Source organism: Arvicola amphibius, chromosome 7 (assembly GCF_903992535.2).
Source record: "Arvicola amphibius chromosome 7, mArvAmp1.2, whole genome shotgun sequence".
NCBI classification, from domain to species: Eukaryota; Metazoa; Chordata; class Mammalia; order Rodentia; family Cricetidae; genus Arvicola; species Arvicola amphibius.
Genome location: NC_052053.1, coordinates 61232962 through 61257907, shown reverse-complemented (window position 1 = coordinate 61257907; position 24946 = coordinate 61232962). Strand labels below are relative to the sequence as shown.

General features: G+C 42.5%; 1 protein-coding gene across 1 annotated transcript in view; it reads left to right on the top strand.

Annotated features, from left to right (window-relative positions):
• Rapgef5 (Rap guanine nucleotide exchange factor 5) overlaps positions 1-24946 on the top strand; it is a 226124-nt gene that overhangs the window by 27424 nt on the left and 173754 nt on the right. Inside the window, exons 2-5 of the mRNA XM_038337451.1 lie at positions 12399-12449; positions 14594-14700; positions 19027-19148; positions 20436-20604. Of these exons, the coding sequence (XP_038193379.1) occupies positions 12399-12449; positions 14594-14700; positions 19027-19148; positions 20436-20604 (449 nt within the window). The remainder of the gene's footprint in view (positions 1-12398; positions 12450-14593; positions 14701-19026; positions 19149-20435; positions 20605-24946) is intronic.

The following is a 24946-nucleotide window of genomic DNA, read 5'->3' as shown; positions in this document are numbered from 1 at the left end:
TGCAGTGTCCTTTCAGAGAAGGGCAAACACAAACACAGTTGCTTTTGGATCACAAGCCAGGGTGTGTGTGTGTGTGTGTGTGTGTGTGTGTGTGTGTGTGTGTGTGTGTGTGTAGGAATGTGGCTTTCCATTAAATATTGGGGGAAGGGGGAGAGGAGGTGAAGTGTGTGCAGGAAGTCGAAGGCACCTGCAGTTGTTTCAGCCCGAGGAGCTGAATTGGGCTTGCTGCTCCCTTATTTCTCCTGTTGACTGTACGTCGGGTACTCTGTTTTAGGTACCTGTGTGGTTTAGCTCCCCGACCAGGATGTAGGAGGCGAGCTCACATCTGAGCCTGATTTGTGTGCTGCTGACAAGTCACTGGGTGAGCAGGCTAGAGGGTAGGCTTGAGGGAAAGAGGATTTCACAGTTGTGAAATCTAATGGAGGTGGTTCAACATCTAGACAGCTTTTAAATTAGCTGCCTCCCATTAGCACATGTGTCCTGAGATGGCAAATGATAAATAGATATATTTGGGAATGTTGGATTAAACAGGTTTAATTACTGTAGGGATTCTCCAGTGCCTTCAATAAGCTTATGCCTTTTTTCTTTTTCTCTTGTTTGGTTTTTGAGATAGGGTTTCTCTGTGTAACAATGCTGGCTGCCCTGGACTCACTCTGTAGACCAGGCTGGCCTCAAATTCAAAGATACTCATCTGCCTCTGCCTCCCAAGTTATGGGATTAAAGGTGTGAGCCACTATACCCGCCCTGCAATTTTTATTTTTAAGGAGACTTAAGTAAGCAACATCTTCATCTTGATTTTGCCCATGTAATCCTCGCTAGGGGGACCTTTGTTGGTGTCGGGAAGGTTTGAATTAGAAATGCTTGTTGCCGTAAGTGAGGTTAGTATCTAGGTTGTTTGGAGTGGCCTTCCCAAACTTCGCTGTGATATGAGTTCCCTAGGCCCTGGTTCCCTCCATCCTTGAAATGGGTGTGTGTGGCCCCGTGGAGATGAAGCGTCAGTATGGCACAGAAACACTGTGAGGCTGGTGCTGTGGTCCCCAGACCTCACATGGAAGGAGTCTGTAGGTAAAAGCTGATGACTGTCATTGGATATGGGTAGAGATGGCTGGAGGAAGGTAGCGTTTTCCATATGGGTTCTGCAGCATTCCAGGAGTCCATTGGAAGGTTCCTCATGAAGGAAGAACAGAGTGGCAGGTGCCGATGCTTGCCACATTTCTCCAGAAGAGGGATTTCCAGGGGAATCCAGAGTACTAGAGATCCCCTTGAATTCCAAAAACGCCCGAATGTACTGTTGTGGCCTGCAGGTTACATAGTCTGTTTCTGGCTGGACAGATCCTCAGTGTGTTTGTTTGTGTTGCAGTAGAAGGAGGAGACGCAAACTGACCAAAGATTATGATAAACCTGATGCAGGACTCATGCCTGTAATCACAGCACTGAGACCGTATCTCAAGTTGAAGACTAGCCTGGACTATATAGTGAGTTCAGGACTAGCCAGATAGATAGTGCACCCCTGTCTGAGAAAAAATGCACAGAGAGTGATTTGCTAGAGAAAATAAATGTCTAGGCAAAAAAAAATGTAATATAGGAAGTGGACTTAGAGGGCATGATTTGGTGGAAATAGAAGATATAAACTAGTATCAAAGAGTTGGGAAGGGAAAGGGTGTGTATATGGACCCTTATGGGCTACAGTTCCACTTGTATTGGGCAGAAAGCCATTGCTCATGGAGCAGGTTTTGAAAGTGGAGTTTGGATCATTTGCCAGGTTAGCTTTATGTGAGGTATAGTACTTTCTTAAGACTTTGGTCAACAACAACTCCCAGTCACCCTTAGAGCTACGTAGGACAGCAGCACTACAGTGTCGGAGGGCCAGTAGCAGTCCGTTGGATGCACTTCTGATTTACAATGGGCTTATCTGGACATAGCTTCATTGTAAGCTGAGAAGCATGTCTACTCAGGGCAAGAAAGCCATTAGAGTCAAAGCATTGTGATCCAGACTAAGAAGGAATAATCACAGAAAGTGACTGTAGAATCTGATCTTAGTAGATGAAGAGAAGCAGCAAGTGCCATACCTGGAGCCATGACAAGGACATACAGCAGGAGGTGTGGATAGCATTCTGATTCATCCTTGGGAAAGCAGAAGGAAGTGAAAGACGCTGATGTGCCTGTTAACCAGAGGCTGCAAAGTAAGAGAAAGGCAAGCTCACTCACACCTTTGTCAGTGGCCAGGGCAAAATAGAAGGGAGTCCTGCTCCTCGTAGTCAGCGTTAAGGAGCTGACAGGGAGGTTAACTAGGACGGGCTCTGTGAACAGTGCTGCTTGGTTTTAAACTAGGATTGCCTGCAGTTGGTAGAAGCAGTGTTCCTTAGTGACTTCAGGAAGCCAGAAAAAGGTTATGTGACACTGAGAGTCTACACATGAAGCCATAATAGAACCCAAGAGTGTACACGGAAGATTCTAACTTCATATTTGATCTCTCTGATATGAGTGCTTGTGTATATATAAATATTATTTGAGGCAGAATCTATATACTTCCCAGGCATGTCTTGAACTAAGAATTTCTCCTGCCTCAGCCTTCTGCATGCTGGGATCACAGATGTCTACCACCATGCCTGGCTGATTCCCTTGAATTCTAAAATGAAATAGTCATTAAAAGATGTGGTGAGCACCGAGAACGAGACCTAGTCATTAGTAGGAGATAACTTTGGAGTAGATGGCAGGCTTTTTCTCAAGTCAATATTAGGTGAGACTTTTGTTTGTATAAGAATCAGCTGTCCTTAGAGTCCATGTGGCAACAGCACATAGACATTCGGACCCATCTGGGAGACGCTGTGATTCCAACCGCACAGCACCACCAAGGCGAGTCTGTGTCAGTTCTCCTGGACTCCTGGGTAGAATTAGGACTGACTCTGATGGGCCAAATGGGTGAGCATGGAATGGTGCTTGAAGTGAAGTTGTGGGGATGGTGTGAGGAGGATGCTCCCCTCATCTGCCGTGCCCAGGATGTGGATGGAAAGATGAGGTTCTGTCCCTTGAGAAGTTTGTAAGCTAGCGTGTAGGTCCACATTCCTGCACCCTGTGGGAGTTTGCTGGGTGCTGGACCCAGTGCTGTGCAGTAATGGTGCTCGGAGCACAGTCATCAGCCAGGTGCTGTTCTACGCCGTTTATGTGATTTAGAGTCGGTGGTCCTCAGGATGCAGGCTCCTGACCTCCTCCAGCATCATCCCCCTCTGAGAACTCATTAAAATTCAGATTCCCAGGTTCTACCCTAACCCACCAAAACAAAACGGTAGGGGCCCAGGGATATGTCATTACACTGTCTAGTACATAATGAAATTTTGAAATCACTATTTTAATTTACTCTTTATAACAGCCTTATAAGTAGATTTTATACTACTCACTTAAAGGAGTAGACCCAGTGCTGTAAGGAAGATAACTTGCCTACGATACAGGACTCCATTCTTGTTCCTAAGCACCATGCATGGCTGCCTCTCAAAAGAAAGTGCAGGGCAGAGGACGGGGCTGAAAACAGCAAAGCTAAGGGAGGATTAGAAAGGTAAGTGTTTCCACTTTACAAATACGTAGTAAAAGTTAAACACGGGTGATGAGTCTTAGGGCACTGGAAGCGCCTGGAAGTATAACATGCAGTAGACCATGTCTTCCCGGTTTGTGTGGTAAGAGGAAGCCAAAACGCAAATGAGTATCTGAAGTCCGTAGAGCTTTGGAAGCACTAAAGGGAACTCTGAAAGGAGATGTGAGCATGCATGAATGTGTTGTAACATGAATCGTGTGAGTCATTCTGGCATAGCTTTGAAACGCCATTGTGTTCCCCTAGATTTCCGAGTGTTTTTATATGTTCAGTCCTTTCATCAGGCACAACTGCAATCCCAGCCCTTGGAGTGCTGAAGAGACGGGTGGCGAGTTTAAGGCCAGCTTGGGCAGTTTTCATTCACTCTTCTCCAATGTTTGTTAGTTTCTTTTGGCTTTTCATAAACATTAATTTTAGCAGATTACAGACCAGATATTTTAAAGAGCATCCTTCAATTTGAAGTTAACTGGTATCCTCTCATGAAGTTCAGATATGCATTTTCTTAGAAATATTGAAATACTTGATTTTCTCAGACCACATATCAGGAGAAAGATGATGTCATCTTGTTACCTGATCTGTGATTTTTGTCTTGTGACTTGTGATTTTTTTTTTAAGCAGTGACTGTTTTCCTATGAGCTTCTTTTCTTGTGTGGAGATTCGTGGACACAGTGGCAAGGGTCCTGTGACTTATTACACGGTTTCCACATTTTAGCCTCCACTCACAGCATTGTCAACAGCCTCTGCCACTGTGGTGTTTGCTTCAGCGTTATTTCCATTTTATTCTTTGGATTACACTTAGTAATTGGAATTGTTCTATGAGGAAGGTGTGTCCTTTCTACCCATACCCACTCACTTTTGAATTACTTACTGACACCCTGTGGACTCCAGGTTATTCAGCCCTTCCATGATTTATTTTGCTCTTCAAACGGTTCTGCATCTGAGCTGTTCTGTGAGCTGTTTTGTGCTGTCTGCCATAGGAAGGGTTGGCCTTGGTGTGCAGGTGTGACTAACCGGCTCATGTTAGTAAAGGGACGATTTGGTGACGAAGGGAAGCGTCCTGATTTCCCCATAACTCCTGGGCACTTGCTCTCTACATTTTGGAATTTTTTGTGATCACATTAACTAGAGATGCTCACTCTGGTGGGGAAAACTATTGTCTTGTAGTGATGAGGTGAGCAGACCTGCTTTTCGTCCCACCTGGCTTCCACATGGCTAGCTTTACACCCTAAATAACAACACACAAATTGTATTCATTTAAACACTGCCTGGCCCATTAGCTCTAGCCTCCTACTGGCTAACTCTCACATCTTGATTAACCCATTTCTATTAATGTGTGTCGCCACTTCACTGTGGCATGAGTCTAGCCACCGTCTGTCCTGGGTAGGAGAAGCATGGCGTCTGCCTGACTCTGCTTTCTTCCTCCCACAATTCTGTTCTGTCTTCCCCACCTACCTATGTTCTGACCTATCGGGCCAAGCAGTTTTCTTTATTAATTAACCAATGAAAGCAACAGATAGATAGAAGACCCTCCTACATCATTGTCTTGTTTGTAAACACAGCCAAAAATAAAGATATTTTTCTCAAGGACTGAATAAGTTTAAGTTGCTGAAGCTTTGCGGTTTGTTTCTGATGTATCTGTTGTAGTTTTCCCTGAGTACCTCAAGCAGGCAAGGTTAGGAATGCTTGTAATTCCTACCAGAACTCATTTTACTTTTCAGCTTTAGTGTTTAAGTAGGCAAACATGTTTGTACTTGTATGGAGCCCTTTAGTAATGGGCAGTCAAAACATGTTTGTGCTATTAAGAGGGTACAGCTTTCTGAAGGTACGTGGGCTTTGTGCTCTCTGCAGACATGGGAAGACTACCTTGGGCAGGCTATGTCCAGTGTGGGTTTTACAGAAAGCGCACACTGTGTGAGCAGGCACTTCCATTCACTAGCTATTATGAAATTATATTCTGATCTCAGTGCTGTTGACAGCTCCCACTTCCTTCATCAAGGTGTGTGATGAGGTGACGTATGTAGAAAAATTTCAGATAGTCATGAAGTCACTTATTCATTTATATTTCTTTATTCTAAATTGTGTCTGTGGCAATGTGTACATGTGATTGCAGTTGCTGGAGTCCAGAAGCCCTGGAGCTGGAGTTATGGGTGTTGTGAACTCTAATGTGTGTGCTGGGAACTGAGCCAGGATTCTCTGGAGTAACAGCAAGTGCTCTGAACCATTGAGCTGTCTTCCTAGCACCAAGTCATTGAGTTTTTAGAGTTTTATTCAAACCTTGCCATACATTAAAACGAACTGGAGGTTGTGGAGAGGTGGGAAACAATGCAGACCCTACTCCTTGAGATTCGAATTCAGTATGCTCAGCTTGGGACCATGGTGTTTCCCCCAGGGACTTCTGTGCCATCCAGGCTTGGGATCTGCTGGATCTAGCAGGGATTATTTTTAAGCCCTCTCCCAGGACTGAGACTGACCCCAGGACCTGCATGCTAGGCAAATACCTCTCAGCAACATTGCTCAGCTCCCTGGGTGACTTCTTACTGCATTCCTGAGTACCGATAGGCAGTTGGTATTGTGGTGGGAGGAGCCTCAGGTGTATGGCTGCTAGTAAGCTGCCCACATACTGTAAGTGACCCCAAAGATGGACTTAGGTGGAACCATTCCTTTGCTGTGCCTTTTGTGCCTTGTCCGTGGTAGGAACAGCTTTGTCACATCTTTGGGAAAGTCACTCAGTCATGGCCTTTGTCACATGGTTTAAATCACGATGTCGTTCTATGCTAAACTGTGCATTCATGGAATAGCAACTAAAGGTAGACTTGGTCTTTAACTTCCTTTTAGTTTGGTTTTGTCATCTATACGTACTTCAGAGTTTCAGAGATTGCCATTTGGTGTATGTAAAACATTGGCACGTAGCAGAAACTTGCTTATTATTACTTAGTGACATGTGGCATGTTGTTGACTTTGGTCTCTGCTGTGGCTCTTGTTTCATTTCTCTGGGACTTCATTTCTCTGACAATCGAGCCTCTTACCTGTACAAACAGGAATGAGGGGATGCTTAAGGCCAAGGGGCTGCTCAAGAGTCTGCTGCTTTCTGTTCTACTTTCTTTGGTGTATGTGTTCGTGTAGGTCATATATGCATGTGCATGCTGCATGTTGTCACTAGTGCACACCTGGAGTCCAGAGATGAATCTGAGTATTCTTCAGGAACCATCTACCATCTATGAGACAAGATTTTTAATTGAGAGTGGAAACCTCTCATTAGACTACACTAGCTCACCAGCCAGTCCCAGAATCTGCTTAGAGTGGAAGCCTATGAGTAGGCTAGGCTAACTCACCACCTAGCCCCAGAATCTGCTTAGAATGGAAGCCTCCGATTAGGCTAGGCTAACTCACCAGCTAGCCCCAGAATCTGCTTAGAATGGAAGCCTCCGGTTAGGCTAGACTAACTCACCAGCCAGCCCAAAATCTGCTTAGAATGGAAACCTCCAATTAGGCTAGGCTAGCTCACCAGCCAGCCCAGAATCTGCTTGTTTCTTGAGGGCTGGGATTACAGGCATGCCTCACATGCCCAGTTTGTTTACTTGGGTGCTGGAGCTCAACTCATATCCTCATGCTTGTATGGCAAGCATGTTACCGACTGAGCCAGCTCCCAGCCCTTTCCATTACTTTGTAAAAATTGTGTGTGTGTGTGTGTGTGTGTGTGTGTGTTTTTGTGTAACAACTTTGAATTAGTTCTCCATTTCAGTCTTTATATGGCAAAGACTTTACCTACTGAGCCATCTCATCAGCCTTCCTTCTTTCTTAACACATGACAGGTCAATGGAAAAATAGAATTTTGAGCACATCGTAGGCTTAGGTGCCATGGCACTGTTTAGAAGATTTTCTTACAAGTGGCCTGTGTGTGGGTAACTGGCTGTTGTTATAGGTGTGGGCCTAGCTGCAGCCAGAACTCACAAAAGGAACAGTTACTCTCTGCTCACTGCAGCAGCTTGTGTCTATCACCTATTTTCATTACATTGAACTTTCCATGACTATGTAATTCTAAAACCTATGAATAGTGGGATTCTGTTCATGGCCATAAGAAGAATTCACAGTCTTAGACATTGCCAGAAAGTGACAGCCTTTATTGTTTTAGTCTATGATTTCTTGTGTGTCCCCTAGTTAATTATGAAGCTTTCTGGATTCCTAGGTTGTGATGTTCAGTGTGTTTATCTATGAGTCCACCTTTATAGTCTGTTTGTTCACTCCACATGGGGACTGGGACAGCGGCCATGTCACCAGTCAGTCTGTGTCTCCTTGTGGGTTCATTTTAGTAATAGGGCAGATTGCACTTCCTTGGTGATTGAAGAAATTCAGTTTTTCTTCTTGTGGAATCTTTTTCCTTGGCAACCTAAATGGAATCTAAGGGTAGTGTTGAGACATCTCCTTTAAGAGCTGATGAAACATGAACCCCATGTCTCTAGATTAGTAAGACTTTGTGTACAGACTTCCAGGTGTGTACTAATAGCAACATGCACAATGCACATGACTTCCACACTTGGCTCCTGGACAGTTGTAGCTTCACTTTCGTGGGCACCCACCTAAAAGGCAGTAACATATGGCTGCCGACCAATTGTCTTTTTGAGTTAGGACATCAGTACTCTTCTTGATGATTCATTAGTGTACAATAAAGGACTGCAGGTCTCTAATCCATGTTTAAAATATTAAATTCTCTGGGTTCATTTAAAGAACTATTTTCTGTTATTTATTAAAATAAAAGGGAGGACCTAGAGAGATGACTAAGCGGTTAAGATAAGCACTGCCTACTCTTCCAGAGGCCCTGAGTTCAATTCCCAGCAACCACATAGTGGCCCACAATCATCTATAGCAGGATCTGATGCCTTCTTCTGGCATTACTTGCACATAGAACACTCATATGCATAAAATCAAGCAGCCAATCTTTAAAATAAATTAAAAAGGAGGAAAAGATTTCGACTAAAGTCTATTTTCATGCATGTTGTTAGACTGTCTGTGGGATGCTTATGCCTTTCTGAATCAGTGTACCCATAATAAGTAATTCCTGGCAGTTGGAAATAATCGGGAAAAGGAACTGTATGTTCCTTTTCTGTTCATTTTATTCATCAGATAATAATGGTTAAAAGCCATATAAAGAGAGTACACTTGGGTGGTACTCTTCTATAATCCCAGCACTTGGGAGGCAAAGGTGGGAGAATCATGAGTTTGAGGCTGCCCTGTCACAACCCCCACCCAGACCAACCACAAGAAGACATTTGGCGTCAATAGAGTAGCCCCCTAAGGTTATAGAGCAAGCTGATGAGAAAATCAGGACCAAGAAGAGACAATTCAAGGGTTTAAAGCTTATAGCTTGTGTTGTTAAACCCGAAGTTAACCTGTAAGCCCCACCTGTCCAAAGACCAGGTAACTTCCTGAGATCCTGAGATTGGAGCTCTTGGAAACTAACAACAAAGCCTCATGGGAAAGTGTGGTTACCCCTATGGGTCTTTGTTCGCATAAGCCCATCAACACATGTCTCAAGGCCGTTCACCTGGAAAGTTCCCTGGTCCTGACCAAATTCCATCTTGGTCAGTATTTAAATTTTTTTAAAAGCTTCCTTAAATTAAGCCAAAATGGTAGAACTGGTTTCGTTGTTGTTGTTGTTGTTTGTTTGTTTTTTCTGGAAAATTTCAAGATTAAGAGTATCTTCTGGTAAAGGAATTGTAGAAATCAGGGAGTGTTTTTGTTCTTGGGTTTGGTTTTAGAAGCTTTCACAATGTCTCACAAACAACAAAGTAAGTGCTTCATTAGTGTGAAATAAATAGAAGGAACCGGTCATAAACTTCAAGAGATGAAACTTATGACCAAGTGAAGTGAGACCAGGGCGTTAAAAGGTGGGGTGATAACAGCTAAACCATGGATTAGGGGCAGATCTTGTAGAGGTTGGAGAGCAGTCCTCTGGGACTTATCTGTATGGTGGTCCCCACATTCAATGAAGAAGGAGGTCTCTCCTGGACCTCTTAACCCTGAGGTGATGAGGGAACCCCATGTTCTTCTTACCTTGTCTTTGTAACTTGATACATCGGGTCAGCATGGAACCCTAACAGGAAGTAGTCTCTACAAGAGCAGTTAGAAAGTTATTTGAAGTTTAATGGGTCAGTACTTCACTGAGATCCACAAAGAGCTCTGTGGCTTCCTGCTCTGAGGACTGCTATCCCTGGTGTTAATGACACATGGTTCCCCTGGGCATTACTGGAGGTTCTGACAATAGGATTGTGTTCTGTGAGAAACAAGCCTTATTATGTTGCTTGTCATTCCCCAGGGACTGGCAGCTTATCTAACACCTTATCTTTCCAGCACGAGGAACCCCATCACTTCACCTACTCTCCTTACCTGTCTTTAGAAAGGGCTCTGGGGGAGGGTGATTCTGTTTAGCTGGATCCTGTGACTGCCACCCTGAGAGCTGCCTGGTTTAGGATGGCAGTGGAAAGGCAAGTGGTTTGTTTCTTTGTGAAAATATTCCTGCCCCGTTTTTTTTCCTTAAGTAAGACTTTTCTTGGACTAGCTCATGTGAAGAACTTGTTTTTTGAACTGATTGAAACAATTTGATGAATACATGAAGACTGTCAGCTTTGTTCTGTCATAATTGTTTTTTTTTTCCAAAAATTCTCCTTGGTCTGGATAAAAAATAACTTGTCATGACAACTCATTACCATGGGGAAATCTGGTGTCTTTGTAAGCTTTAAATCATTCAGTGATTGAAGCCGCTGTGTGGGCTCCCATGACAGGTCTGCCAAGGGCTCGGTGGGAGTGTGCATGGGCAAGGCCAAAATGATGGGCATCGAAAACGGGCTGATTTACAAAAATTTCTTCTTTTAAGCAAGTTGCAAATCTTTAGCAGAGTATTTATTAGCCTTTCTGGATAAAGAGTCAATACTTTCATTTGTTTGACTCGAGGATAAATGTGTGTGGGAGCTATCGAGAGGGGGAAAGACTCAGAACAGGCGTTTTCTTTTTAGGTAGAAATTTGGTAGAAGGTTCACATAGCACAAAGTGATGACTAGTGAGGGTGTTGGTGAGTGCAGCACGTTGTTCTATGGAGTGGAGGTGGCAGGCTAAACACTGGGCTCTCATAAGCATCAAATCTGAGAGCCCAGGTGTAAAGAGCCCTTAAACACGGGTTGGGAGCTTAGTAAATGTTAGTTTCTCTGTTCTTCCTGAGCCACAGTGGGGCATGATAATGAGTCTCCATTGTGCTGAAGCATCTGTGGGTGACTGAGCTGCTGGCTAGATTGTTAGGTGGGGAAAATTAGCTCCTACGATTCAAACATTCAGCAAACAGTTGATATGTGATATATAAAGAGCTAAGTAAATTAATGGAAAGACAAACCTCTTATGTAACATTGTATGCTTGGTGCCATGTGATCAAAGCACCATAGGGTACTCGCACAGATCCTGTATGTACCACAATGCGGGGTGCACAAGTTCTGCAGGGATAAATGACACCAAACAAAGAGCTCCGAAGAGTTTCCACCCCCGTTCCCATTGGTGGAACTTCACTGAAGAGAGAACTATCCAGTCAATATCTTTATCCCACTAAACACATAGGATGTTACCTGGTCTTAGGAACTAAGCAGAATCAGGCTGGATTAGCAGTTGTGTGGGAGGAGTGGAAACCTGGACTCCAAGGTTCTGTGGGTCCATCATGGAAAACAATAGATTTGAACAGAAAATGCTATGACTAGGTAGGGATGTGAGCAGCAGCTTGCTCTAACATACATGTATGCATATGTTTTTGGGTGGGTATACTTTTGTGTGCCCATGTGCAGATACATGTATGATTGTATGTGGAGGCCAGAAGACAGCTTTTGGTATCATTCTTAGGTGTTAACCGCTTTGATTTTTGAGACATGGTCTCTCTTTGGGCTTGCCAAGTACACTATGTTGGCTGGCCAGTGAGTCTCAAGAATCCATCTGTCTTCACTGTCTTAGTTCTGGGCTCACAAGTGTATGCCACCATGCCCATTTCTTTCTTTAAATGGGTTATGGGGATCAAACTCAGATCCATATGCTTGCAAGGCAAGGACTTCAGAGAGTGATCTGTCTCTCTAGTGTCCCAACACTTAGATCCTCCAAATTCTTTATTTTCATCAGTCTCATGTATGTAAACCAATTATGAACATAATCTATAATATCCTCTCCAAGTCCCAGGGACACCTATATCTTAGTGAGAAAGTCCTTGTGGGATTGAAGAGAGAGAACACATGAAGTGTGTAAGAGGCAGACTGTGGGACTGAGGGCCTTAAGTTGACCGGTCTCAGCTACCAGTGACTCACATTAAGAGGGAGGATGACTTTGGGAGATGTGTCTGCTGAAGTTTGAAGAGTGGTTTGGCATGGGAGGGGAATGGGTGGGTGTTGGAGGAGCGGAACTGAAGGACAGAAAGACCTACTGAGAGGCTGAAGCAGCCTCTGAGGTAGAAGTAAAAGAGGGCTGAATGGGGGTGGTGCAAGAGCAATGGAATCCCAGTCCCAGCTGGAGTGACTTGAGGTGACTGTAGGCACAGCTTTCTGCCTTACTGCTGCAGGCTGCACTCTTGGAGGCAGGAGCTGTTCAAGTGGAATGTCATGCCTGATTGGCGTGAAGGTGACTAGGTGACCTTAGGAGAGCGTATGGAGTCTAATCCTGTGTGATCTGTGACTTGAGGTTTACCAAACCAATCTTTTATAGACACTAGGCCTGACACTTGCATGTGCTTTTTTTTGATTCAGGGTGTCTGTTTGAGTCTAATTTCCCTCCTTTCCTTTTTCTTTTAAAATAGACTCTTTCAAGAAGAATTTCCAACCCATACCTTGAACATACTTCTTGCCAGGTATGAGACTGCTTTCTCTTTTCTTCTCTGTTTATAATGGTGTTGTTTCACAGATGCTAGTGGAGAACTTTGGGTTACAGCTGCCTGACCTCCCGGAGTTTTGCAGGGATAATATACTCATCACACCATCCTCCCCGCCAGGAAAGACCAGTGAAGATGTTTAGATTCCCTGATCATTGCCATGATTTGGGATGCTCATGACATAAGACACAACTATTTTTCACATGCTCTGCAATAAGCCATCAGGGTGGTGGAGTACACATGCATCCTTTAGCTTTTGTATGGGCGGAAACAGAAGAGTTTACAAATAAATTGCACAGAGAACGTTAGTAAGAGGAGATGTATGTGGAGCTACCTCTAAGGGTATTGTCCCCTCTGTGCTCACAGAGGACTGAGGTGAGGCCTTTTCTCCCGTCCTCTTCCCTGTGTCATGCATGCACCTGGAGCGGAGCATGTGCTTGTCAGCTACTTGATAAATGCCTGGCGGATGACTCATTGAGTGAAACTTGTAGATGTCAGGACTGCTTAGGCATCAGCTGACTCATGCCTCTGCCTCAGTAACTTTCTGCCATGTATCTTTTTCAAGATTTCGTTTTTAAAACATGCTCCCAGGAGCCGGGCGGTGGTGGCGCACGCCTTTAATCCCAGCACTCGGGAGGCAGAGGCAGGCGGATCTTGTGAGTTCAAGACCAGCCTGGTCTACAAGAGCTAGTTCCAGGACAGGCTCCAAAGCTACAGAGAAACCCTGTCTCGAAAAAAAAATAAATAAATAAAAAATAAAAAAAAACATGCTCCCAGGGAATCATTTCTGGCCCTCTTCTCATTAGATTGTATTCAAGTGATGAGAGCAGGAGAATTAAGCATGGACACTTACTTTCTAGCAAGTCATAACCAATATATTATCAATTTGTTTGCTTTGAGAGATAATATAAACTATTTGTAGGTAAGAAATAGTTACTAAGAGGGCCTGAGATTATAGAGCACTTAAAGTTATAGAGCATTCACCTTGCTTTACAAGACCCCGTGTTCAAAATTAGCACAGCCAGAAAAAGGAGTTTGACAAAAATCTAATAGGGCTGGAGAGATGGCTCAACAATTAAGAACACCAGCTGTTCTTCACAAAACAAAACAAAAAAACCCGCAGGTTCAATTCCCAGCATCCACATGGTGGCTCACGCCATCTATAACTCCAGTTCCAGGAGATCTAACACCTTCTGACTTTCAGAAGCATCGGGCACACACATGTACAGCACATATATAAACAAAAATACATGTAGGAAAAAATACTCATACCCATAAAATTAATATAGAAATAAATAAATAAATGTCTCAACATGAAGAGGGGAGCAAACGGAAAGCTGTGAGCACAGCAGTGTACGTTGATTTTCACGATCATTTATTTCCCTCGGGAAGTTAGCCCAGCACACTCTGCCTCCCTGGCTTCTGAAATAGCCTTGTGCTAAAGAAGAAAGTACAACAGAGGAAAGGTTTTGAAAATAGGTCCCAGAGCTCTCCAAGAGGCACCTCCCTTCCTCTCCAGGGACCAGGGACTAAGAGGGAGGAGTGGGAAGATTGAGGAGAAAAGTTCAATGCTATCTCTTTCTGAAAGATACAACTGAAGCAATGCAGATCACATCAGAACATCTGCCGTTGAGTGGAGCTTCAGGGCAAAGTAGCGTGCCGTGGCATTGCATCCTGCTTTTGGTTGCTTGCTAAGCGGGGAAAGTCTCTTCCAAGGGTTTTTATGTGCATGGATTATCAATGTGGCCAAGTCAGTAGATTAAACGATTTGCTTGTGATTAATCTATACAGATCAGATGACCCCAGTGTGCTGAAGTGACTGAAACATTATGTTCACAATGTGGAAATTCCACTCTGAAAACTTCGTCTTTTAAAAGAACATTGCTTATGATTATAGTTAAGTCCTTTACATTTGGAAAATAGCTATTATAGTTTAATAGCTTAAATGGACCAGCAGCTAAAATAAAATAAGGTAATTATTGGCCTATATAGCTTCATAGGCTAAAATGTATTTGAAGCTTAGGGAATTGGTCGTGATTCTTTATATGCAGCTTGTATTGGGAGCTCACAGACTGTCACATTATTGTTCTACATTTACAAGATTATTTTCCTTTTCTGTTTAGATTTACGGAGAGAATTCTTCTTGTGCAGGAAAAGCATTAAGAAATATTATTATCCTTCAAGCAGCTGACCTGGTAAAGGACAGAGTGAACCTCAAGGGATTTTACAGGTAACACCATTTCCTAATACTTTGTCAGAAGCTCCCCTTGAGGGGAGAAAATCCACTCAGCCTAATTGTAACTCTGTGCATAGAGTGTCAGGCTGTCTGGGCATCAGCAGTTGGAGGACAGATGTGCTCTGGCTGCTGAGCATCTGAAGGGTGTTTGCTTATGGCCGTGCTTAGGTTTCTGGGTCTGCAAGGATATAAAATTCCTAACCACAAGGGTTGTCTCTTTTTTGATTCTACACTGAGTACTTCAAGGACAACTAAGTCCCTCCACATTGGAAACACTGCCAAGTCTCTGGAAAGGCTCCTATATAGGCAGAGAGAGAGCTGTTCAAACCCTCCAGGTGAGAATGAGTGACATTCCACACTGCATTGTGGAGTGGGAAGAGCAATTTGTCTTCCTAGGCCAGTGAATAGGGATAGCACTGTAAACAGTAAGGGCAGCATAGGTTCATGGCTAGTCTTAATAAACAGCTGGGCTTTTGGTGAGGTCAGGTGGAAAGTTTGGAAATGTGTTTCACTCTTGTGGAATAGTAAAAGAATATACTATTACCTTTTTATTTTGCTACATGAAGATGAACTAATACTTAACAATACCAAAAGAAAATTATAAAAATAAAACCAAAAGCAAAAACTACAACTTACATTGTCAGTTTTCTTGAAGAGATGACACTGAAGAAACAGAATAGATCAGTACTCAGGTATTACCAGAAGGAGGACAGATTCTCACAATAAAGGGTGTTCCTTTAAGTTATAGAAATTTAACTTATAAAAAAATCATTTTATTATCCCTGTTGTTTTCCTCGGCCGCAGGAAACAAGTGGTTCCATTGGAAACATTTTACCATGACCCAAATCCTGGGCATAGTGAATCCCAAGTATTTGGAGTAACAAGACTCCTGTGTGAGATACAATTATACACAGAAAATGCACAGATCTTAAGTGTATAGCTTAATAAATTTTTATTTGCTATACACCTATGCAATCATGATCGGTGTAACCATTATTAAGATACAGAGGATGTTTACATTCTAGAAAGTTTCCTCATTCCCTCTTAATAGTAACCAGTTTCTGCATATAAAAGGCCTACTGTTTTATTAGCAGATATCAATTATGCATAATAATGGAATTCATACTTGTGCACAATGAATTCACTCATATCCACCTCTTGCTGCTGTCCTGCCCCAGCTTGCACTCTTGTCCCTTTGTTTCCCACTGGCCTCTTCTCTACTGTCATGTCTTTGTTGAAGGAGGTGGGTGCAAGGACTTTATTAGGACTGTTTCCATGAGGAAACACTGAAGGAAATGACTCTCCTCTCCTTAGCAGCTCTTAGCAGATTATACATTCCCAGGAAGGTGTGGGGCCCCATCAACCTCCCTCTTTCTCTGACAGAGTAGTGAGAAGCCCAGTGTTGTGGAGAGTGTGAGCACATAAGCACAGCTGCTGTGCGTTCAGTCTTATGGTGCAACCGCCAGTTTAAAGAAGAGAGAGTCCGCAGTGGCTTATTGTAGCCAGGGGACCGACTGGTGAGCAGCAGCCCAGTGAGGCAGGAAGCTGAGAGATCACATCTTCAACACAAGGGTTAAGCAGAGAGAATGAACTGAAAGTGGAGTGGGAACTCTCAAAGCCTGCTCTAAGCAGTGTTTTTCCTCCAGCAGGGCTTCACCTTCCAATGTTCACTTTCCAAACAACACGCCCCACCTGCCCTGCAATGTTTACAGTTCTTATTCAAGCCTCCACATCCAACCACACTCAAATTAAAATTAAAAGCAAAAGTAAATGATATTATGTATAGTCATATCTGACTCTTTAAAGCTAGCATTGTATTTGTAAGTCTTCATGTCTAATTGTAAGCAAGCTCAAATAGTTCATGTCACTTACAGAAGACTTTGCTAATGTCTATGTTTCTAAGGGTTTTTGTGTTGTTTTAATTTGTTTGTGATCTCTGTGGGCATTGATTGAAATGGAGATGTACCCTAATCAGGTCTGTGGAAAAATGAACATCCAATTTATAATATATTTAGGATTTTACAGGAGCCCAGCGGGGAGGAAGTGTGTGTTTTGTTGTAATGGGAAGAGCTTCTTTTCTGTTATAGCCTAAGGACTGATTAAAGATAAAACACTAATCTGGCTGCCTGGCATGGGCCATTTACCTGTGTCTGATCATCCGCCGAGGTCATGTGTTCCCATGTGCCGTGTGAGAATCCACAGCGAAAGCTTTGGAAAGATTCTGTGCAGTTTGTACTATAGAAAAAGCGTGTTTGTTTCTGACCCCTCATTTCCTTTTATGTAGATGAATCACTAAATACCAGCACCTTATTTATGTCTTAAAATTTAGTATCTGGGTTACCACAGACTGATTGCAAACCATAAAGGAAGAAAGGAAGAGGTCAAGGAAAACAAACTTTCCCCCTCCAGAAACAGGTAAAATTCAGCTGTAGGCAGGGTCACGTGGTTCTGTAGCGCATCACCTCCAAGTGGCAGCTCCACTACCCGGTATGGCAGGTGGAGTGCCAGGCTGAAAATGCACGGTGGCTAAGAGTCGCTGGCAGCATTCAGATCGCTCTGCTCCAGCGGTTTCAGCCGTTCTGCTCCCTTCTGCCCTGGTGATGGAGGCTTTGAACTGGATTGTTGTAGACCTGGTCAACAAGTCAGAAGACTGTGAATTAAAGATATTAAGGGCAGAGTTCTCCTTGTGTCTAATATTTAGGGACCACATGGAGTTAAAACAGTAGCTCATTGAGAAGTGGTACCCAGTTTTCCATTAAGGTTGTCATGGCAATTATGTGTTTTAGTATATTCGTGCCAAGCCTATGCCTAAAACAGGGTGAACCCTTCATAAAGAGAAAGGGAAGCTAAGGAATCTGGGCTTTGTGGTCACTAGCAGCACCTAAGGGGTCTGATAGGAGTGGGTATCTCAGTTTCCATGTAGCTTTGATGTATCAGAATCCACAGTTGACAGCACCTTTGCCTGTCCTTCTGGAACTGCTGAGCAGTGTTGTTGAAAAGGCCTGGACTAGGAGACCTCCTCATGGCCCCCTGTGCTCACATAGGCACAGCTACCATCCAGCCACCTGGTACAATGGGGAGGTTTTGTTTGTTGAGCAAATGCTGTATTGTGGGCTTCTATGTTCCAAGCAGACACTCAGAGAAGGCTGATGAGCTTAAGTGTTTTGAAAATGTGAAATAAAAAGATAACATAGTATTTAACCCATGAACGAAAGTGCTTTCAAAGGCAAAATATGCTGGCTAATTGAAAGAAGCCCTGAGTAATTAGTTAATTAACACTTCGATTCCTTCCTGTAGAGTTAGTGTTAATATTGACTGTTTGGTCTAATTGCCTGTTTTCTTGCCACCTGTGTCCTCACTTAAATAACTCCACATATCTGAATTCTTATCTTTCTATCGTTTTAATGGTAACCTGCCACTGAGCGTGTTTGGAATTGTCTTCATTGCCTTGGAGCATCTTCTAAGTAATGATACTTGACCAGAAATCAACATGCTTTAACAAAAGCTGGATCACTGAAGCCAGTGGCTCAGGGGAAAAGCAGCACTTCATAGCAAGTCTTGCTATGGATGGCTCATACTGTGTCAGTCACAAGAGTGAGACAACACATTTCTCTGGTTTATAAATACAACACTACATTCTCACCCCTCTGCAGTGTCTGCAGAATAAGGGTCCACGGAGTATGAGGCATTCTCTTCCTCCCTCCCTCCCTCCTTCCCCTGCTCTCTCTTTCTTACAGCACTCTAGTGGCCTTTGTGCTGGAGAAAAGGTATAAATTAGATTCCTCTGCAAATGAAAACCTGTATTTCAAAAAGTTTTCTTTTTCTTTTTTTTTTCCCTTGAGGCCCACACAAATGACTTGATGATACTACTTGTAATAGACTGGGATTCGGTGTGTGTTTCAAATCTAATTACAGAGATGACTATGTGTGGTTAGTGGAATCCAGCACACATGTTTGGCTTCCTGGGTTTATGATCCAGGCTCCTTAATGGGGTTGCTTTGCTTACATTAAAATGGTTAACAGTCGAGTTTTTTGTTCTTTGAAACAAGTTTTAGAGTCTAATCTTTAAAGAACAGTGAACAAAACTCTAGGCTGCAGTCTGTGGTCCAGTTTTGTTGAACCTTTATGGAATCCTTTTGTTACCAAAGAAAGCAGATAAAAAGTCCCAAATGTCTGAGTGAAAGTCCCTCATCACCAACCTGAAGTCCCTTTACATAGAGAGCTGCTAATTTTGTTGCTTCATTTGTTCATTCAAGTATGTTTCAAGATTTTACTGTGTGCTGTGAACTTCTCATTGCTTATGGCTTTGTCTTGGTCCAGGAGAAGCTGTGTGGGGTCAGAGCTGGTTGACTGGCTTCTAGAACACTGCCCTTTCGTCCAGTGTAGATCTATGGCCATTGGGGTCTGGCAGCTCCTACTGGATATGGGAATTATGTCTTCAGGTGAGTGTTCATATGTTAAAGATGCAATTGTTGCTTTGTTAAACTTCTAGACAAAAACATGTTATAATCTGGATGGAAATTGGTCTTGAAGTTAAATGTTTACATTCTTATTTTCTAAGTAAAAATGACACATCATATTTGATCCATTTATTTTTGCCACACCTTCTGTGAAAATACTTAGGTATTTGTTGATTGTAGACATAAACCTGTAAAAGGCATTGCCTTCCTCTCTTGTTAACTCTGCTCATAAACTTCTTTCGTCAGTTATGTCTTTTATTGCTTCAAAAGAATGGTTTGTCATGCTGTATGTAATCAGAAACTGATTTATGAGTATGTGTGTGCGCACATGTGTGTGCATTATTTTAATTAAGTAATCACAAACACTTAGATATGTGAGCTGTGAAGATTAGTTCTTCAAATGGGACAGAAAATGATGTTTAAGTAGAAGCTAAAGTAGATGACAGTCTCTCTTCTTAGTTGAACCCAGGGAACTGAAGCAGTAGAAGCCATTTGTTCTTTATTTATTTCAGTCTCTCAGTTGCTAATTGGTACTGAGAAACCCTTGTTTCTATAGATGATAAATATGAAGGGCAAGTCTTGGTTTCATTGGGAAAGAACAGCACAGATGGGCGCATGGTTTTAGTCTTCTTAGTAACACCTAACACCTAACACTTTTAGGTTAACTCTTTTTGAGGAGCAGGCTTATGGTTGGTGACACATTTTGTGTAAATGCCTTTTGGGACAAACCTCTAACTTCAGATTCATTTAAAACAGGATTCCCCAGCATTGATGGTATTGACATTTTAAGTTAGAGAGTTCTTCGTTGTGGCAGGACTGTGCTTTGCATGTAGGGCTTTTGGCATCACCCATTTCTTTTTCCTTGTAGATGCCTGGAGCACATTCTTTCATTATGACTACCAAAAATGTCTCTCAACATCACCAAGTGTCCCCTGAAGTAGTGACGCACAATCATTTCTACTTGAGAGCCACTATTGTGCTAACTGGAACTTGCTATCATGTTGTGTTTGTGGAGCATTTCTTGCCACCCTCTTTGAATTGATATTAATTTGACCAGCACTTGTCTGTGAAGCAGAAAACTTATAAAACATATGTGGATATATTCGTTAAAGTTCAAGCAGTGAAATTAATCAATGTGTCCTTTCATTTTATTGAGAGTGCAAGCATGAATGAATGTTACCTTTGGTTTCTCACTAATCATTAGACTTTATTATTTGATTTGATTTATGGCTCTAAAACATAACATTTTTGTTTGTTTGCTTCAAACAGTGGACCAACATCTGTACTTTCAAGATAACTATGTTTTCTACCAATTTTCTTCGGAGGAATGTAGCTACTTGTACTGTGAATTTGAAAGAGAAGAAGAATGGCAAAACGGAGTGAAGCTTCTGCTGCAGCTTGTGCATCTCCTTCCTGATAGAGCTGGCACATGTGGCCTGTGAGTAGGTGCTGGTGGGTACCAGTGCAAACTATTCTCTCCTAGACACCTGCCCCATATCCTGGGACTGTGCTCTGCTTCTTCAGGCCTCTGTTGTTTGAGTGGTAAGAATACTGTTACCAAGTTCACAAAGGTAAGAAACATTGTTGAAGATTCACGCTACACATGGCTCCATTGCTATTCTGATCCTCGGCTTGCTTCACCAGCTGTGCCATGATGCTTCTAATTTACTACTAAATGAGTGGATGGTCTAAATTAGGTATAAACACATGATTGGGCTGAAGTTGAGTAAAATATTAACTCACATCTTATCCACTATCCACGTCGTGACTGTGCTAAGAAGGGGCTCAACAGAAATTTCTGAAAATAATCTAGAAGCAGCATTTGGCAAATTAAAGCATGTGAATCATCACATGAAGATAGTGAGTCACTGTATGGTTAAAATAATTAGAAGAAGCTTCCTTGAGTCGTGATATGGGGTTATGACATGCCTGTTTATCCTTGGCGATAGTGGCAAACTTATTTCAGGAAGGAGCTGCAGGTTGAAATGCCAATTGAATCACTCACAGATGTGCCGTTCTTCAGGCATCAGAGCGCTGTCTCATATTGTTGACTCTTCTAGCTTTTTGATATTCGTAAGGCAAGTGGAATTGCCCTTACTTCTCAGGTGAGAATATAGCTTTCAAGAGATGCATTCCTTAAAACAAATATAACTCTTATTAGCTAAAAAATGACACTACTGAGCCCTTAATTCAGACTTTTAGCAAAGAGAAATCTTATATTAACAATACATTTCAGCTAGAAAAATTAGGTGTCAGGAATATATTTCATGTCAGGTACTATACTAAGCAAATACCTTATGTCCTGTTTCACCTCAGAAAGATTCCTTAAGACAAGTACTGTTAATTTCCATTAACAGTATGTGAGGGAACTAAGGCACAGAGTCCAAGTAATCTGTCCCAGGTCATACAAATGGCAAGTATAGTTTGAGAGTTTGCATTTATATCTGCCTAGCTTTATCACCTCAGCTTTGTGCACCTGCTGTGATGTGTTCTCAACGTTATGGAGTAATCCTTGCATCCTTTCTGAGAATTGTTAGCCTGAGCTGTGGATTGATTCTGGGTTTGTCAGCACCACTGTTGACAGAGGACCTGGAGATCGTAGTATAGATCCCAGTGTCACTGAATTAGCATGGCATGGAATATCCTTTATTGTAATATGCTCTTCGTGGAGACTGGACACATCTAAGAGAGGCTCAGGCACAAGTCAGTAAGCTCCAAGGAGCTCTCTGAGAAGGGACATGCTTTTTCACGGCACGGCCATGATGGTGGGCCTCTCGAACTCTGAGAGAAGGACCGCTGCTCTGTGACAGGCTTCTACCATTTCATGTCTTCTGCACACGGTGCAGCAGTGGCAATCCCTGGGTACACTTAACTGGGGGGCAGGAGGGCAGTGAACAATCCAGTTGTCATGGTTTAGCCCCCACACCTCCCTATATAGCAAGTTGGAATGCCAGGGGGTGAAAAAGCGTCATGATGTGTAAATCCTGAACCTGCTCTAATTTCAATTATTATTATTATATAGTGACAGTTATTTTAAAAATTAAAGCCCTAATATCAATTCCAGATTGTTTGCAATCTTTTAGGGGAGCAGAGAAAAGTGTGTAGCTCATTAAAAACAATGAAAAAAATCCAAACAATATTTTGGCACACTGATTACTATGGATGCAGTCAGGTCTCAGGGTTAGAAGCAACTGTAGAATGCCATGTTCACCAGCAAGTTTTCTTCATTTGATGTGAACATGAGCATTTGGTCACAGTTACTAATGGTACAAATGGTTACTGGAAAGCTAAGGACCTGCTTTATTCTTATTATAAGTACCAAGTATAGCCCAGCGGTGGTGACACACGCCTTTAATCCCAGCACTTGAGAGGGAGAGATAGGTGGATCTCTGTGAGCTGGAGGTTAGCCTGATCTACAGAGCGAGTTCCAGGACAAGCTCCAAAGTTACAGAGAAACCAATGTGCCAAGCATAAAAGAATAAAGTTATTCAAGACAAAACGGCAGCCTACAGAATGGGGAAAAAAATCTTCACCGACCCCACATCAGACAGAGGACTGATCTCCAAAATATACAAAGAACTCAAGAAATTTTTCATCAAAAGAACAAATAACCTAATTTAAAAAAATGGGGTACAAACCTAAATAGAGAACTCTCAACAGAGGAATCGAAAATGTCTGAAAAAACATTTAAGGAAATGTTCAACATCCTTAGTCATCAGAGAAATGCACATCAAAACAACTCTGAGATTCCATCTTAAACCTGTAAGAATGAACAAGATCAAAACAATTGATGACAATTTCTGCTGGAGAGATTGTGGGGAAAGGGAACACTTCTGCATTGCTGGTGGTAATACAAGCTGGTACAGCTGCTTTGGATGTCAGTATAGCGATTTTTCAGAAAATTAGACCCAGCAATACCACTGTTGGGAATATATCCAAAGGATGCTCAATCGTGCCACAAGGACATGTGCTCAACCATGTTCATAGCAGCATTGTTTGTCATAGCCAGAACCTGGAAACAACCTAAATGTCCCTCTCCTGAAGAATGGATAAGGAAAATGTGATGCATTTATACAATGGAGTACTACACAGCAGGAAAAATAATGACATCTTGAAATTTCTGGACAAATGGATGGATCTAGAAAACATTATTTTGAGTGAGGTAACGCAGACCCAGAAAGACAAATATCATATGTACTCACTCATAAATGACTCATAGAAATAAAGCAAAAAAATAGCCAATAATTCACAATCCCAGAGGACCTAGACAACAAAGAAGACCCTAAGAGACATATATGGATCTAATCTACATGGGAAGTAGAAAAAGACAAGATCTCCTGAGTAAATTGGGAACATGGGGACCATGAGAGAGGGTAGAAGGGGAGGGGAGAGAAGGGAGGGTAGCAGAGAAAAAATATATAGCTCAATAAAAACAATAAAAAACATAAAAAAGAATGTTAATACCACAATTCTATTCAGGATAGAGAAGATATGTCCTAATTGTTCTTAGATTTCTGAAAGCAGACTTGGAGCTAGTGGACCGCCAGAGAAAAGATGGCTGGCGACGTCATCTTTCGGCTGAATTGTGACAGCACCTCCCCTGGCTCCTGCACATGTTTTCGTCATAACTCTGGCTTTCACCTAGAAATTGCCATTGTTTCAGTCTTTGTCCACCCTGGTCATCTTCTCCTGCTCTCTGCTCTGCTTCCTTTCCTTGTTAAGTTCTGCCCAGCCCTCAAGGGGGAGCCCAAGGCCTACCTAGCCTATGAAGTGTCTTGGATTTGTGTTCGGTCAACCACTGTTCTTATTCTTGGTAATTTTCTCAGGAAAATCCATTCTTCCATGTTATTCTTAGCCTTGTGCTGTCTCACTTTTATTCCTTCTAACCAAAATGCCCTCTGAAGTCCTTTTGATTTCCGTGTTTTCCATTTGTGAACTAAAGCCCCTATCCTGTGGTGCTTTTAATAAACTTTCTGATATTTGAAAGCTATTAAGGTCTACCTACACAATTCCACATTAGCCCCCCCCCCTAATTTCCCATCCTCTCTAAACGACTTTAAAATGATGCCAGAAAACCACTTAATGTCCTCTATAAACACAAATCTGTTCTGTACAAATGCATTTTTAAGAAGAGAAAATAATAAAGGGGATTTTATCATTTTAAAAAAGGATGTCTGCAGCAGAAAGAAGAATGGGGCTGAGCAAGCCTGATGCCTGGTTTGTGGAAACAAATATCCTCTGCTCTCTAGAAAATGGGTTCTGTGCCCCGAAAAGAGATAGTTTGAGAGGTTATAGCCTCGGGGAAAGAGATAGCTGCAGTGCCTCCTTCACACAAATGCCCAAATCCAATGAACTTCTTCCCAGCTCCCATTTGTTATTCTGGGTGGGAAGACAGGAGGATGAGTGGAGGCTGAGGAAAGAACAGTATCTAGAAAGATGGCCTAGTGGTTCCAGGAGAACCTGCGTGCTGCTTCTTCCTCATAAGATCCTGCTTGGTGCTGAGGCTTTGTGGAGCTGAGCTCAGCTCATGACAGTATGGAACCTTTCAGCTTGCAAGGGTAAAGAGGCTGTCTCCGAGCAGTCTCTCACTGACCCCTGAATACCTAAACCCAAGGCCTTCTAGTCACAGATGGGTGACATTATAATACTAAATGACTTGCTGAGGGTTACTATTGCTCAGCTAGGACATGGAAAGAAATACACAGTGTTTTTCATTTTCATTTTCTTTCTTTCTTTCTTTTTCTTTTTGGTTTTGGTTTTTTGTTTTTTTTTTTTTTTTG